This window comes from Esox lucius, chromosome 15, assembly GCF_011004845.1.
Source record: "Esox lucius isolate fEsoLuc1 chromosome 15, fEsoLuc1.pri, whole genome shotgun sequence".
In the NCBI taxonomy this organism is placed as follows: Eukaryota; Metazoa; Chordata; class Actinopteri; order Esociformes; family Esocidae; genus Esox; species Esox lucius.
In genome coordinates, this window is record NC_047583.1 from 14,997,653 (window position 1) to 15,012,981 (window position 15,329).

The following is a 15,329-nucleotide window of genomic DNA, read 5'->3' on the forward strand; positions in this document are numbered from 1 at the left end:
CTGCATTGGCTATATTAGACATGGTCCCACCCCAATATCTATGACATGGCCTAGCAGAAACAATGGACCATGAATAATGCCAACCATGAACTGAGACTTAAATGAAAAATGTATTTGAACAGACACAACATTGAACACTCAAGCTTTAGCCTATTCCGTCTGTAAACCACGGTGCCACGTGTGTATCATCATGTATAGCAGAGTCGGAGTTGACTTGATTATTTGGGAATTGGAACACATTCCACTTTTGTTTGAAAACATCCCATTGGTGATTGCAATAATACAGTGGAAAAACATTTCCACTCTAATATAAACCACATACTGTTTATTAAACCTCTTAGAAGAAGCTGATGTGAATACTATGGCCTATTATCTATCTACACGTATCCAAAGCAAGCAGTGACAATGCACTGAGTAGACACTAACCAACATAACGTCGCCTGCGGTGTGTTATGATTAGGGGTGTATGTCGAGGGTGGAGATCTTCTCTGCCACGAAGCTATGCTACCTTTAGTGTTTCAGTTCCATTAGGATCGTAGCATAATAACCATCAATTATCTAATAAACACGCAAACATAACCAAATGGATCCTTTAAGACAAAACATTCGTCTCTTGACTGGCTGAATCAGTACAACAAGTTCTTCGGAATATGGCTATTGATTGACGTATCCAAGATAAAAGATCATACGCTTCACATGAAACGTTTTAGGGCAACGTGGATTCTCCTGACATGAGGAGGCAAGGGGTTCGCCTTAAAGACGGATTCCCGTTGTTTTCATCTGTCCACCGCACAGACTAGCAAAACAGTAAATCCGTCCACTTAATTATATTTTTTATAACTTCAGGAAAATCAGCTACCTCTCGCCAAGTACAATTAGCGTAGGGCCTACATGTTCGCAAATTTGATAATAATAATAAGCATTCATTGCATTCACAATTAATACGTCTCACCTTTCAAATGCTCCTTCGCTGGCGTCTGGTCTGGATGATGCTGCTTATATTTTGCATCAGCACCAATAAACAAGAGCAGGAAACTCCCACCTGCTCAGGAGCCGTCTGCAAATTTGACACCTGCCCGAAATACCGAACAAACGTGGTAAGCCAGCTTTTATTGTTTTTACTGCATTTTATTGCGAGGAAAATAAACAGCTTGGTTATTTGTTTTACAGTCCACTTTTTTCACATCTTAATGGAATTGTGCAATCGCGGGTCTTATAGCCTACACACGTGTAGCCTAATAAGATAAACATGCCTTTATTTAGAACATGAATTATTTAAAACGTTTTCCCATTCTATTAGCTGCTGTTGTAGAGCATATATATATATATATATAGCCTATGTTTGTAAATTCAACGTTTTACAAGCGTAGATGCATCTAATGAATGCCATATTCGGTGAGTCTGGATAATCATTAAAGAAGCATCATTGCCACCTGCTGGAGAATTATGTTTGTGACAGACCTGCGTTTATGTGACTTGCGCAGACAAAAGTGTACCCTGAAGGCGACCGGTGAAATAATAGAAAGCCTTGATAAAAGAGTCAAAGGCTATAAAGACAGAGATACAGCATAATGTGTCAATGACTCGTGTCAACAACAGCGCGGATACTTTTGCGTAACATTTGAACATTTAAATACGTCACTGACAAGAAAAGTGTTTCGACAATATTTTTAGACAGCATTAGGAGACAGCATAAGGATGTCCTCTATCCTGATGGCCGCCAGAAATTACGACACATCCACACCAAAAGGCGGCGCTAGATAATCCAGCAGCATCACAGCTGTGAACAAGCAAGCTCAATATATATCAACCTGACTCCGCAAGAGCTCTTCGTTTTTTGAATTAGTTATCAATTTGCCAGCTCTGCGCACATGCGGATTTCTCTTAGGTGCTGAAAGGACAGCTCCCGGGTGCCAACAGAGCCGAAGGCCGGCAGGTACAGTATTTCTTAGTCAGGCCAGTAGGTCGTGTTTAGGTTGGGTTATTTTTAATACTCTAGCGTTTAGCCTACAACACCTTGAATTAACATAGCTTACGGATATAACTAAGCTACATTGTCCATCTCTTCACACAATCATGTAGCCTATCAAGGGGTTCTAAGCGCTTTACAGGGAAATTTTTTTTTTCACATTTGCACACATTGGGCCGGTTTCGCAAACACAGTGTAAGCCAAGTCTAGGAGTAATAAATGAAGATCAATAGAAAACTCCATTAAGCTTGTTTTTTTTTTTTTACTCTTAGACCAGGCTTAATATGTGTCTGCGAAAACCGGCCCATTATGTATTAAGACTAATTTAGTCCTACTCTGTTGGACCACAGATATTGCCATACAATATTCTAGTATTTTGCCATGAATGATTTAAAGGCAACCTTTAATGCATAATTTTTGCTCCACAGATTTATTAAGGAATTCTACGACAGCAAAGCAACCATGGCTTGTAGCCTGTGAATCATAAGCAATTTCTCAGATCAGAAAGCATATGGGAACTAGGTTGCTGTTGGTGGCACCAACTACCTTTAGAGATTTGCAAATCCAGATTAGTAGGCTACGCCAATCATGTTGAACGCTCAAATATTAAATCAGATTGTTTTCAATCTTAATTGTACTATATGTTAGCCTGTTATTAAACACGATATCATAAGTTAGCCCATTTTCTTCTTACCCGGCATATAGCCGTTAACGGATGAACCGTCCTTTCAGTACTAGTCCCAGAATCCTTATGCACAATACCATTTGCATAGTTTGTAATAACTTGCATAACGTTTTTCTATTTCCTCACAGGAATGATTATCAGGATGTTTAAATTAAGACTCCTCAACGCTATCGCACCAGCATACTTTTTCTCAGCCACAACGGTAACCTTTATTTTTCATTTTTACTTTTTTATCCCAACCATTTTTCAAAGCCCAGGCATCTCACTGAGGGCGTCTACTGTGATTCATACTGGCGTTTTCCTTTATCTGATGCTAAATGCTTTGGGTAACTATGTCATGGCTATAAAGTACCCCGCGGAGAGCTCACACGAAACCGTGATACCTGCGTGTTCGGCTGATTGTTCAGACAAAATAGACGCGCACTACCTCCTCAACGGTCGCCACTTCTGCAAACTCTGTAAGAAAATCATACTCAGGAGGGACCACCATTGTTTTTTCACGGGAAACTGCATTGGCAACAAAAACATGCGATACTTCATAATGTTCTGCATCTACACATCTTGCACTTGTTTATACTCCTTAGTTCTTGGTGTGGCCTTTCTAACTGTGGAATACAATATCTCTTTTGAGAACCCTTTAACTTTTCTGACCCTTCTGCCCCTCTCCACTGGATACTTCTTCCTAGGTGAGTTTCAACCTACAAAACCTACAAGTTTATGTGAAGGATATTCAATTCCTAAACTTACCAAATGCTCTTCCTATCTTCCCCTCAGGAGTTATTTCAGGTCTGCAGTTATTCCTGGTGCTGATGTTGTATGTGTGGCTGGGCATCGGCCTGGTGTGTGCTGGGTTCTGCTGTCAGCAGGTGCTGCTGGTGGCGCGTGGGCAGACTTATTGCCAGATGAAGCGAGGCCAGCTAGTGGAGAGCCGAAACTCCTGGAAGGACAACCTGAGTGATGTGTTTGGCTCCCGCTGGGCACTGGGGTTCTTTCTGCCAGTGCAGACAGTGGAGGCCTTTCCAAGAGACATTGCTGTCCAGCACCACAAACATGACTGAGGTTCACCAGGTAGAGGACCCTAATAACAATCAGTGGTTCCCATAGGCATTCCGCTCCCTAGTTTATCTGGAGGACAGGTTGCCACCGTACATCCAATGAATTGAGGAGAGCCCAGGGTAAACGTGTCCGTGATAGATGCCCACCATTTACATACAACGATGCTCTGCGTAGAGATCAACAACACATAACTTACTGATAGCGTTTTTGTTTTTTCAAACATAGGTCTTCAATACACTGAATGTGTACATATACAGTACATTTCTTAAAGGACATAAGCAATAGCAATCTTAGACATGTTTAAGCAAGTTTATGGATTACGGGTGCAAAAAAACAATCAAGAGATGTACAAGTACGTACACCATGTAGTAATCTGGGATAACGTCAGATAAAAAAAAAAAAAATGTTTCGAATACACTTAAAAGCTATTAAGTGCATCTGTATGGTTTCTGTGCTTACTGGCAATACGTGGCTAGATAGTGATTTTATTAGAACATCCTGAGATGCTGCTATACACTGGGATTATATACCAGTTAAACATTGAGGACAACAGAAGTATAAATGACTATTACAGGTTGTGTGTGATTGAAGTATAATTGAGTATGTTAATGTGATCCAGGTCGACATGTATGTGAGGACCTGCTGTCCCCACAAAGATAGCAACACCTGAAGGGTCAGACCAAGGTTTTGGACAGGTTACCATTAGGAGTAATGTTATTTACAGCTTAGAGACTTGGTTAAGATAAAATGCAGAATTGGACAATGTTAAATTAAGGTTTAGGCATTCCTGTTTGGGAATAAAGATTAGACTATTGAGGTTATATTTAGGTTTATATTACTGCACCTTTTTTGTCGAAAACAAAGGTTTTGAGTGAGGAGCAGAAGGGTTAAAATTAAGAGACCACTGCAAATTTAACACTTCTGTTCCTCACACAAAACTTTGCCGTGGTCTCCTATTTTTTTTCCAGGAGCTGTACATTTAGGATTTAGGTCTAGGGAACATGGATTTCTGGGTTTCAGGTCCCAAGGATAGAAAAACAAGTGTGTATGTTCGTGTGTATACAGTCATGTGAAAAAATTAGGACACCCCATTAAATATTCAGTTATTCATTAAGAAATTTTCACATATCGATGTGTAATCTTGTTTTATTAATCTCTGGAAAAGAAAGTGATCTAATTGCAGGTAAACAGCAAAAAATAACATTGTTTTCCTCATTAAACAAAAGACATCAACATAAATGCATATTCTGAGGAAAAAGTTAGGACACCCTACCCCCTAATACCTAGTGTTACCCCCTAATACCTAGTGTTACCCCCTTTGGCTGAAATAACTTCCGTGAGACGCTTCTTGTAACCCTCTACCAGTCTCTGACATCGGTCTGAGGAAAGTTGGCCCCACTCCTCAATGCAGAATGCTTTAACCTGTGTGATGTTTGAGGGGTTTCTTGCATGTACAGCCCGTTTCAAGTCACCCCACAGCATCTCAATGGGATTAGGATCTGGGCTTTGACTGGGCCATTCCAGGACTCTCCATTTCTTAGTTTTCAGCCAATCCTTGGTGGATTTACTGGTATGTTTAGGGTCATTGTCATGTTTCAGGGTCCAGTTCCGCTCCAGCTTTAATTTTCTTACAGATGGTCTCACATGTTGCTCAAGCACCCTCTGATACACTGTAGAATTCATGATGGATTCTATGATGGTGAGCATCCCCAAACCATGACACTTCCACCTCCATGCTTCCCAGTTGGTATGAGGTTCTTTTCCTGGAATGCTGTATATGGTGTGCGCCAAACATGTCCTCTGTTCTGGTGTCCAAATAATTACATTTTAGACTTATCTGTCCAAAGAACATTATTCCAGCAGTCTTGTTCTTTGTCTACTATCTCTCTGGCAAACTTCAGTCTGGCCTCAGTGTTTCTCTTGGAGAGTAAAGGTTTCCTCCTTGCACACATCCTGTGAAGATTAAAAGTGTGCAGTGCACTCTTTGATTGTAGAGGCATGCACTTTCACATCAACAGTTGCCAGAGCCTGCTGTAGGTCCCGTGATGACATTTTAGGGGTTTTGGAGACTTCTTTTAGCATCTTGCGGTCTGCTCGCGGGGTGAACTTGCTTGGACGACCAGACCTGGGCATGTTGGCAGTTGTTTTGAATGTCCTCCACTTGTACACTATTTTCCGGACAGTGGAATGGCTGATTTCAAACTCTGAGATCTTTTTAAATCCCTTACCAGACTCATAAGCTGCAACAATCTTCCATCTGAAGGCCTCAGACAGGTCTTTTGATCCCACCATGGTGTTCACTCTCACATCAACAGTCAGGAGCACACCAAACTGAATGTCTGAGGTTTAAATTTGGCAAGTCTCCAAAATGATGAGTAACAATGTTCTAACCATGTGCTCCTGATGTGATACACCTGTGTGTGATTTCAGCCATTTTAAGTGGGACAAAATGTGGGGGTGACCTAATTTATTCCTCACCAGAAATAGCTTATTTTATTACATTTTACATAAAGTTTTAAAAGGTATTTTCTTCAGTTTTACTTGTTAAGTTAAATTACTTGAATCTCTCAGTATTGTTAAAATTGATATTAAATATCCATATGTCTAAATATGTTAAAACATTTTCATAGGGTGTCCTAATTTTTTCACATGACTGTATATATATGTTGGGGTCTTAATAACCAAATTGATTATCTTTGGTAGATTCTCTTTTGTGGGTTTGACATACCAAGGGCTACTGTCGAAAACAATGTATAACTCAAATATCTGCATAGCACACCTTGCCCAGGTTACATAATATCAGGAATACCGAACATACTCTTGAACTTGAATGTTTGAATTGGAATCAGAATGAACTACTTCTAGATATACTGTGGGGGAACACCAGTTTAAATCACATTCTCTTATAAAGTTACTCTGAAAGCAGGAAAACTGTGTTTTTACTCATTAAGAGAGTACTTTTTGTTCTATAGCCAAGTAACACAGGCTAAAATGAGGTTCCTGTGACAACTATTGTTTGCATTGTGTTATATACTTACAGTGGGGAGAACAAGTATTTGATACATAAGAAAAGCAGAACTTAATATTTGGTACAGAAACCTTTGTTTGCAATTACAGAGATCATACGTTTCCTGTAGTTCTTGACTAGGTTTGCACACACTGCAGCAGAGATTTTGGTCCACTCCTCCATACAGACCTTCTCCAGACCCTTCAGATTTCGGGGCTGTCGCTGGGCAATACGGACTTTCAGCTCCTTCCAAAGATTTTCTATTGGGTTCAGGTCTGGAGACTGAAACTTGAGATGCTTCTTACAGAGCCACTCCTTAGTTGCCCTGGCTGTGTGTTACGGGTCGTGTTTCAGCCACGACCCATCTTCAATGCTCTTACTGAGGGAAGGAAGTTGTTGGCCAAGATCTCGCGATACATGAACCAATCCATCCTCCCCTCAATACGGTGCAGTCGTCCTGTCCCCTTTGCAGAAAAGCATCCCCAAAGAATGATGTTTCCACCTCCATGCTTCATGGTTGGGATGGTGTTCTTGGGGTTGTACTCATCCTTCTTCTTCCTCCAAACACAGCAAGTGGAGTTTAGACCAAAAAGCTCTATTTTTGTCTCATCAGACCACATGATCTTCTCTGGATCATCCAGATGGTCATTGGCAAACTTCAGACGGGCCTGAACATGCGCTGGCTTGAGCAGGGGGACCTTGCGTGCGCTGCAAGATTTTAATCCATGACGGCGTAGTGTGTTACTAATGTTTTTTTTTTCAGACTGTGGTCCCAGCTCTCTTCAGGTCATTGACCAGGTCGTGCCGTGTAGTTCTGAGCTGATCCCTCACCTTCCTCATGATCATTGATGCCCCACGAGGTGAGATCATACATGGAGCCCCAGACCGAGGGAGATTGACCGTCATCTTGAACTTCTTCCATTTTCTAATAATTGCACAAACAGTGGTTGCCTTTTCACCAAGCTGCTTGCCTATTGTCCTGTAGACCATCCCAGCCTTGTGCAGGTCTAAAATGTTATCCCTGATGTCCTTACATAGCTCTCAGGTCTTGGCCATTGTGGAGAGGTTGGAGTCTGTTTGATTGAGTGTGTGGACTGGTGTCTTTTATACAGGTAACGAGTTCAAACAGGTGCAGTTAATACAGGTAATGAGTGGAGAACAGGAGGGCTTCTTAAAGAAAAACTAACAGGTCTGTGAGAGCCGGAATCCTTACTAGTTGGTAGGTGATCAAATACTTATGTCATGCAATAAAATGCACATGAATTATTTAAAAATCAATGTGATTTTCTGGAATTTTGTTTTAAATCCATCTCTCACAGTTGAAGTGTACCTATGATAAAAAATTACAGACCTCTACTTGCTTTGTAAGTAGGAAAACCTGCAAAATCAGCAGTGTATCAAATACTTATTCTCCCCCCTGTACATACTGTACCCACAATTCACTCCAAAGATGAAGTACCATACACAGTAAGGTTTGTTTATGGTGGGTAAGACTGGACACTTGTTTGCACATTTAAGAGATACCATCTTAAATGTCCATCACTAACTGGGTAAAGAATATTAATTATACAAACTGCTTTCTATTATACTAATAAAACTCTTCAATATAGCACTGACCTTTCCTGGCTTAGACCAAGTGAACTCATCAAAACACTACACCTACAAATGGAGTTCATTACATAGCCACATTAATGCAAAATTATCTTTGTTTAAAAAAAGTCCAAAGTGAACTAAAAAAATGATCACACTACATCATGTCTTTATTCAAAAAGGAGCAAATGATTAAATGTAGGCTACTTGGTACCGCTGATTCCAGTACATATTAATTAGAGTTTTTATAAAACACAAGGCTATCCACTGTATTTGGCCAGAGACACAAAATAAAATATATACTTTGGGTAATACAGCTCTTACCAAAAGTACTTGGAGCCAATGTAAGGTTGATTAATTACCCACAACACTTAATTCAACATTTATCCCATTTATGGTAAATGGAGCCACTGTCATTTTAAATTACACCAGACATTCATTAGTCCTACATTTAAGGATTTCTGACATTAAAGGACAAATGTAAGACTGACACTTGGCAGTTGTATATTTTTCTTCTCGTTGAAGTTCAATAACAAAAACAGCAGAATAACAATTGGCCAATACACAAATATAAAACTTAAATGAAAGTCATGTAACTTGCAATCATGAATTAAGGAAACATTTGAAATATAATAAGTACTCATGTCTAAAAGCGAAATAGCATTTGAAAATAAATATGACCAGTTCCAACTAAGCACAAAGACTTCAGACATCTTCAGCTAAAAATAATACTTCAGCACATTGTGGGATTCTAGTAAATAAAAAATGAGCAATCATCACAGGTGAAAAACGTAGTGTCAAAAACCATGTGATAGACTAGTTTAAGAGAGATACCAATCAACACAATACCACTTTCTCAGTCATCGGTCCCCGGTAAGATCTAAATGAAGAAAAAAGGTTAAGGAGGATACCTGAGACCCCCCGGTTACTGAACAAGGTAATCATTGTTTTCTGTGACTCTCAAAAGTATTCACCCCTTTGGGCATTTCCACATTTTACTGTGAATACTCATGCAATCAGTTATCTGTTTTATATTTGTAATTCATTTAGAATAATTAGCAGATATTATTTATCACTGACATTATGGACTCGTCTCATGTTAACCTGTGGCAAAAAATCCTGATTAAATACATTTTGATTTCATGTGTTAACACAAACTGTGGAAAGGTCTTAAGGGGGTGAATACTTTGGAGAACCACCGTAGGTCTTAAAGTACAGCTTGTTAGAAATGTACCTGTATTTACCCTGTATTTTCCATTGTATGGCCAAGCTGCGATTCTGATAATGTCCTGGGAGACATAATGTTCTGAAATAGATATCTTCATCAGAATGGAAGAAAAAAAAAAAAAGCTCAACATACAGCACCGTTCAAATGTTTGGGCTCACTTCCACCTACAATGGTCATTTACAACATTAACAATATCTTCATTGTATTTCTGATAAAGTTTGTTACTTTAATGGACAAAAATCTAGCTTTTCCTTAAAAAACAGGGAAATATCTAAGTGACCCCAAACTTTAAAACAGTAGTGTATACCTCACTCTATGAAAAAAAACTAATTAAAAAAACAATAGCCAGCAAATGTTAAATTAAATCACAATTTCCCTCATAATACACACCATTACGCTGGCAATTATTTTAAAAACACACATAAAAACGTTGCTGGCACATCAACATCTCAATACGAACCTAACTAACTGACCTAGCAATACAGACCTTGCAATCATCATCAAACAAATCCTGGTTAACGCTTCCAAAAATGCTAGAGGCGCTTCTGGGAAGAAATTAGTGGTCCAATTTCAATAAAATCTCTGCATTTGCTCTACATAGTGATGAAGGTATTCATCTTGAAGCCATAGCTTTGTGCCACTGATGGAGCCGCTTCATGTTGCCTGTTTTGTGCACACTTTAAACTTACCCTTGCAGGCTGCTCTAAAGCCTCCAGTGATCAACCACTTGCTAGGTCAGATCAGGCACACTGCAACCTTTTTTCAACGCAGCAGTACGGCCAGCCGTGTGCTTACAGAGAAGTTTCTGACTGATGCGTTGGACTTCCGGTGGAAGTGTTCTGGAGATCCTGGAACAGTTCCTGGAGCAGCAGCCAGCTCTGCGGTCACTAGTGATGTGCAGTTGGTGAATGATTCGTTCTTTTTGAATGACTTTACTGACTCGATTGTAACAATGTTTTTGTGAGTCGGGCGGTTTGCAGCAGATTTCTACAACATCAATGGTTTTATATGCAGTCCTTCCAGCTATGTGCTCTGACCAACAGTGGTTTACACTCACAGAGAAAAATAAATCAAGCCAGGCAGAATTATTAATACATTTATAATTATAATTGGATGCAGGGTACAATAATGAAAGCAGTTGATTTATTATTAATTGGGATGATACACACAGAGGTGTTGTTAAACAGACCTGTGATGAACTGACTCAATTCAATGTTATCGTTCATTTGAACGGTTGGCAGCAGTTTTACACTGTGTTCATATGCAATAGGAGTCGTTTTTATTTATTGTCATTGAAGTGCACTTTTCTGGAACAACATGCTCTATTTTGAAAGACAAGTCAGAGCCTCAGCTAATTTGCAATTATTTCATAGTTGTTCATACATTAAGTACTTTCTGTTTTTAATTATTGATATTTATTCTGGGTTATTTTGTTAAATAAAAAGCAGTTCAAATGTAATGTTTCAGGACTGGTCGTCCATGTTTAAGATTTTCATCTTTAGTAATCTACCATGTCATATAAGCTAGAGGGTTCCCTGTGCAGATCACAGCCTTCATTCTCAGAGAATCTCTCTCGTAAGTAATATTGGTATAGTAATTATCACTATATCCAAATTAAATAAGAATCAAAATCAAAACGGGGGATCAGTGCCGATAGCCAGCCCTAGTTCAAGGTATAGGGATTTTCGATTTGAACCTTTCTACAGCATGAGTGCCTTTCATGAGTCTCTCCTACGTTCTTCTTCCAGGACACCCCGTGGATCCATGGCCAGACCCTGCCCCTCCCAACCCCTAGCGGAGCACGTGTCTCTCTGAAGGGTCTGCTGGAGCCTAGTCCAGATCAGGGGGTCGCCGCTGCTCAAGGCCTCCACAAACAAATCAGTCTCCTCCTGCAACTGCTGCAGCTGGCCCTCGGTGGACTGGTTCTGCCGGATCAGCTCCTTGGTCCGCAGCGTTATGTCGAGCAGTCCCGAGTTCTTCAAGATGTTATAAGTGTTGCTGAAGCGCTTCACTTTGTGGTTGTCTGTGGAGCGTCCATCTGGGCCGATGTCCTGGTCACCCGGACAACTGCTCGCCTCTGGCGCAGAAGCAACTTTGTCTGATATGAAAGCAACGGCCACTGTATCCAGGGACCGAGGCCTGTCTAGAAACTGAGAAAGTGTCAAGTCTTCATAGCTGGTCAGCTCTGTCTGGGTGTCTCCAGCCTCTAAGCTGGCCCTTGTTTGGAGGGCTGTCGGAGGCCTTGGCTGGGAGCTAGGCTGGCTGTACAGCTTGTCTTTCTGTTGATGATGCCACCGGTGGCGTCTCCCGTGAAACTCAGTAATTGTCCCCCTGTCAACAGAGGAGGCCCCCTGCCTCCTGTGGGAGCCCTCTGGGTGAGGGCAGATTTTAGGATATGTTTTCGGTTTTGTCAGGTATGTCGTCCTTGAGTGCTTGTCGGAGGAACTCTTGGGAGAGGTCCTGTAATCATTGTTACTGGTATTGTTGCTGTTGCTATTCACCATGGACTGGAGGAGGACCACTGGGGACTGAGGGAGCACATCCAGGGACGAGGGGAGGCCCCAGGACTGAACTGGAGACAGTGGGCTTGGCTGGGGGGAGGATCATCCATCAGCATCATAAAACCAATGTACTCATTGTGAACAGCTATTTACAGAGAAACCATCATTAATAGAGCTCACACGCTCAGGAAGAATATTTAAATTTTTCATGTAAATATTCATTTGAAAGATTAGATGTCACTTTAAGAAGTTGTTATTCATCAGTAGGGTTGCAAATTTTTTGGGAATATTCAGAGGTGGAAACTTTTTTGGATTTAACAGAAAATATATGGGAATATTGGAATTAATGGAAATACATACAAATGAATATTAATAAAACATAAAATGTAGATTTTTTTCATTGGATGTATTTACCATATCATATGCCGACAGAAACATAAACCTTTTACCTTATTTACAGACATAATTGCAAATAATGAAATCCTTCCAATAGAAATAAAAAATAACTACTTAGTTACCAGTTGAACTTTAATTCAATGAGTTGACTCTTGGGATGATTTCAATGAACAACAAAAGAAAGGGAATATTGAGTGATGTGTTCCCAATGATCCATCGCCTCCTGTAAAATGTTAGTCTTTGTTTGTCTTCCTCTCAGGCCTTATTGATCTCTGCACCAAACAGGATGCTCTTGCCAGCATACTTGGGGTACGCTGGCAAAAAAAGTTATAAGATAACCTTTGATGAATTTAAGCAAAATTCCCAGCCTTAACTTCCCATGGAAAGGTTTCATAAAAAAAGTCTGTACATTTACTGGAAAGTGTGCGACCCGTTGCAACCCTATTCATCAGCCTTAAAATAAAGTAAAATTATCTTATAAATTCAAACAAATCAACTCTAGGGGAGAATGGGGGAGTTAATAAAATGGGGCACAGCATAAGCATCTGAACTGCAGTGGTTTGAGTTCATGTTTTTTGGCCTACACTAGTAACATAAACTAATGGAATTGTAATGTCAAGCAGAGTGGAACTTAAACCCACCATATGCAAAATGTCATCAACAGAAATGACCATGGATGTGTACAAAAGCCAGCACACTGGCTTCTGTGCACACTCCCTCTCTTTTATCAGTATTGAGAAGACACGCAATCATCTCTCTTCAAACGAGCAGTGGCAGATGGGGGCATGCGAAATCCCTCTGCCATATCAGAATAGCAAAAAAGTGAATAGTGTAGCAAGTTATTGTGCCATCTAAACTGCATTATTACGTTTTTAGAATTTCCCAAAATATTGTTACCACCACTTTTGTAAGCTGGTAGACCAAAAGTGAAGTCAGGGGGGAGTTGGTTTGTTTCTGAAATTCACAAGATTGGAGGAAGTTAGGGATCTTATTTAACTGTACACATTTGTAGCAGTTTAGGGAAACAGCATTCATAACAGTTATAAAAACTGTTACAAAAGCACTTGCTAGGCAGGACTACAGAAGAGCAGGTCTTTCTTAGAATGTCTTTGAATATTAATGTGAAGAATATAAAGGGCCATTAGATGAATAGCCCTGTTGAACCCATCCACAGAACCATAGGCAGAAAATAACAGCACATGGAAAACAAGCAAAGTTATACCTGATTCAAAAGAATGTTGTTCATTATGATCATGGGGGAGTGGCTATGAGAGGTTCCTCCGGTTACAGCCATCTGGGGATCTTGGGAGCTCACCATGTCCTCAGAGTCACTCGGGTACTACACTCATGTAAGAGCTGGCATCTGGAGAGAGGCAAATACAACTTGTAACATGGCCTCCCAAGGACAACAGCAGACCACTGCCAAATAAAGTGCTTCCAGAATATTTGGCACTAAGTAAATATGAACAAAAAAGGCTGAGAGTTTAACCAAATTAATCATTAAACATTTATTACAGCGAAATTTCTCTTTTCATTTTTCACAGCCAATGTAAAGTTTCCATAGGAATAAATCATGCACCAATGTTGTCAACGTTGAGTGAACACCAGAAAACTAGTTCACCCCACATTATATATCTTTGGGATCTAGGTGCTTTTTTTTTTACAGGTTCTCAGGTATAGTGGTGGCCTACATTTCTAGATGAGGTGATAGAGAAGTAGTGTGTACATGTATCTCATCTCGCTGTGTGTGTGTGTGTGTGTGTGTGTGTGTGTGTGTGAGACACCTGAGAAACTGGAGTACCTCTCTGACTCAGGTTTAGATGCTGCCATATGGTTCATTATAGTGAATGAAGTCCTCCATCCGCTGTGTTTCGCTGACACAGTTCGTCTTGGCTCTTATTCAACAGGTGGCAAGTACGGGGTAGATAGGACCGCTCACACCAAACCATCAGCAATGAGGTTGTCCTGACCAGTCTATGAAAACGGTTATAGACTGAGTGGATCAAAACATTTCAGAAATACTATAAATTACATTAGAAATTAAGGGAAGTCTGGCTCACTCGGTGTCTGTAGTCAGCAAGGCTAACTCTAGTTTGCTTACAGTACTGTAGGGAATTTGACTCCATCTGCAGCTATAACCCTATCTAGCTAACAAGCTAACTTTGGCAGACAGACTGCAGTAAGCTACTGCAAACAGCTAGCTGGCTTTTATAAACCAATACAACTTTACCCTGACCGAGTTGTAAGGTTAGCTACCTACAATTACTACCTCGCTAACTAGCCCAATTAGACAAAGATCAGTCTAGACTGGCTGACCAGGGATTGTTGTTCTCTGCTCAGTCAACACTCACTCTGACACGAGCTTGGGAACTTGACACTGTCGGAGCAAACTCTCATACAATTAAAAGATCACAAAATAAAATATATCGTTGTTTACCTACTGCAATTGTGAATCCTCTTGCAATTTACAACGTAGATGTGTTCTTATTCAGATTTTAAAATGAGCATGAAAACATTTACGCCCCTTCTGCTCCGATGAAGAAAATAATTGTAACTCAGAGGAACCACCACTTTATTTTCGTCTTTACCGCGTGACTGAGCAACAGAGCAGTCGTTGGGGAGGAAACTGAATACGTCACTATTCAGCGGGGTTTTAGTGGGAAACGGGTCATTTATCGACCAAATGCAGTTTATGCCAAGGTGTCCTATTTAAAATGAACAGCCACAAGCTAAATGGACATCTGATAATATATGTGCCAGGTGCAATAAAACAAGCACCTGCCTCTGTGATTCTTTTATCATGTACCTGTACTAGATACAATTCTAACTGTATCTCTCTGTCTCACACACACACTCCCGTTTCTTTTTCTATCCTTGCACCTGATACGTGAAACGTT

At 40.3% G+C, this 15,329-nt stretch overlaps 3 protein-coding genes across 4 annotated transcripts in view; 1 reads left to right on the forward strand and 2 right to left on the reverse strand.

Moving 5' to 3' along the window:
* tmem63c (transmembrane protein 63C) overlaps positions 1 to 1,154 on the reverse strand; it is a 35,804-nt gene extending 34,650 nt beyond the window's left edge. The window contains exon 1 of the mRNA XM_020054373.2: positions 953 to 1,154. The gene's annotated coding sequence lies outside the window, so the exon portion shown is untranslated. The remainder of the gene's footprint in view (positions 1 to 952) is intronic.
* A 286-nt stretch (positions 1,155 to 1,440) lies between these two features.
* On the forward strand, positions 1,441 to 11,443 carry zdhhc22 (zinc finger DHHC-type palmitoyltransferase 22). Of its 2 annotated transcripts, XM_010897915.3 has the most exons (4): positions 1,441 to 1,936; positions 2,783 to 3,340; positions 3,429 to 3,722; positions 11,284 to 11,443. In XM_010897915.3, exons 2-3 carry the CDS (start codon positions 2,785 to 2,787, stop codon positions 3,710 to 3,712), a joined length of 840 nt encoding a protein of 279 aa, XP_010896217.1. In that variant the 5' UTR covers positions 1,441 to 1,936; positions 2,783 to 2,784; the 3' UTR covers positions 3,713 to 3,722; positions 11,284 to 11,443. The 2 variants fall into 2 exon arrangements, with proteins under 2 accessions (XP_010896217.1, XP_012992920.1); XM_013137466.3 differs by lacking the exons at positions 1,441 to 1,936; positions 11,284 to 11,443 and having other exon boundaries at positions 2,248 to 3,340; positions 3,429 to 6,810.
* Positions 9,701 to 15,040, reverse strand: cipca (CLOCK-interacting pacemaker a). Its single transcript, XM_010897912.4, has 4 exons — positions 14,870 to 15,040; positions 14,234 to 14,406; positions 13,655 to 13,795; positions 9,701 to 12,126 (listed from the first exon to the last, which is right to left on the reverse strand). Exons 3-4 carry the CDS (start codon positions 13,748 to 13,750, stop codon positions 11,254 to 11,256), a joined length of 969 nt encoding a protein of 322 aa, XP_010896214.2. The 5' UTR covers positions 13,751 to 13,795; positions 14,234 to 14,406; positions 14,870 to 15,040; the 3' UTR covers positions 9,701 to 11,253.
* Positions 15,041 to 15,329: the final 289 nt, after the last annotated feature.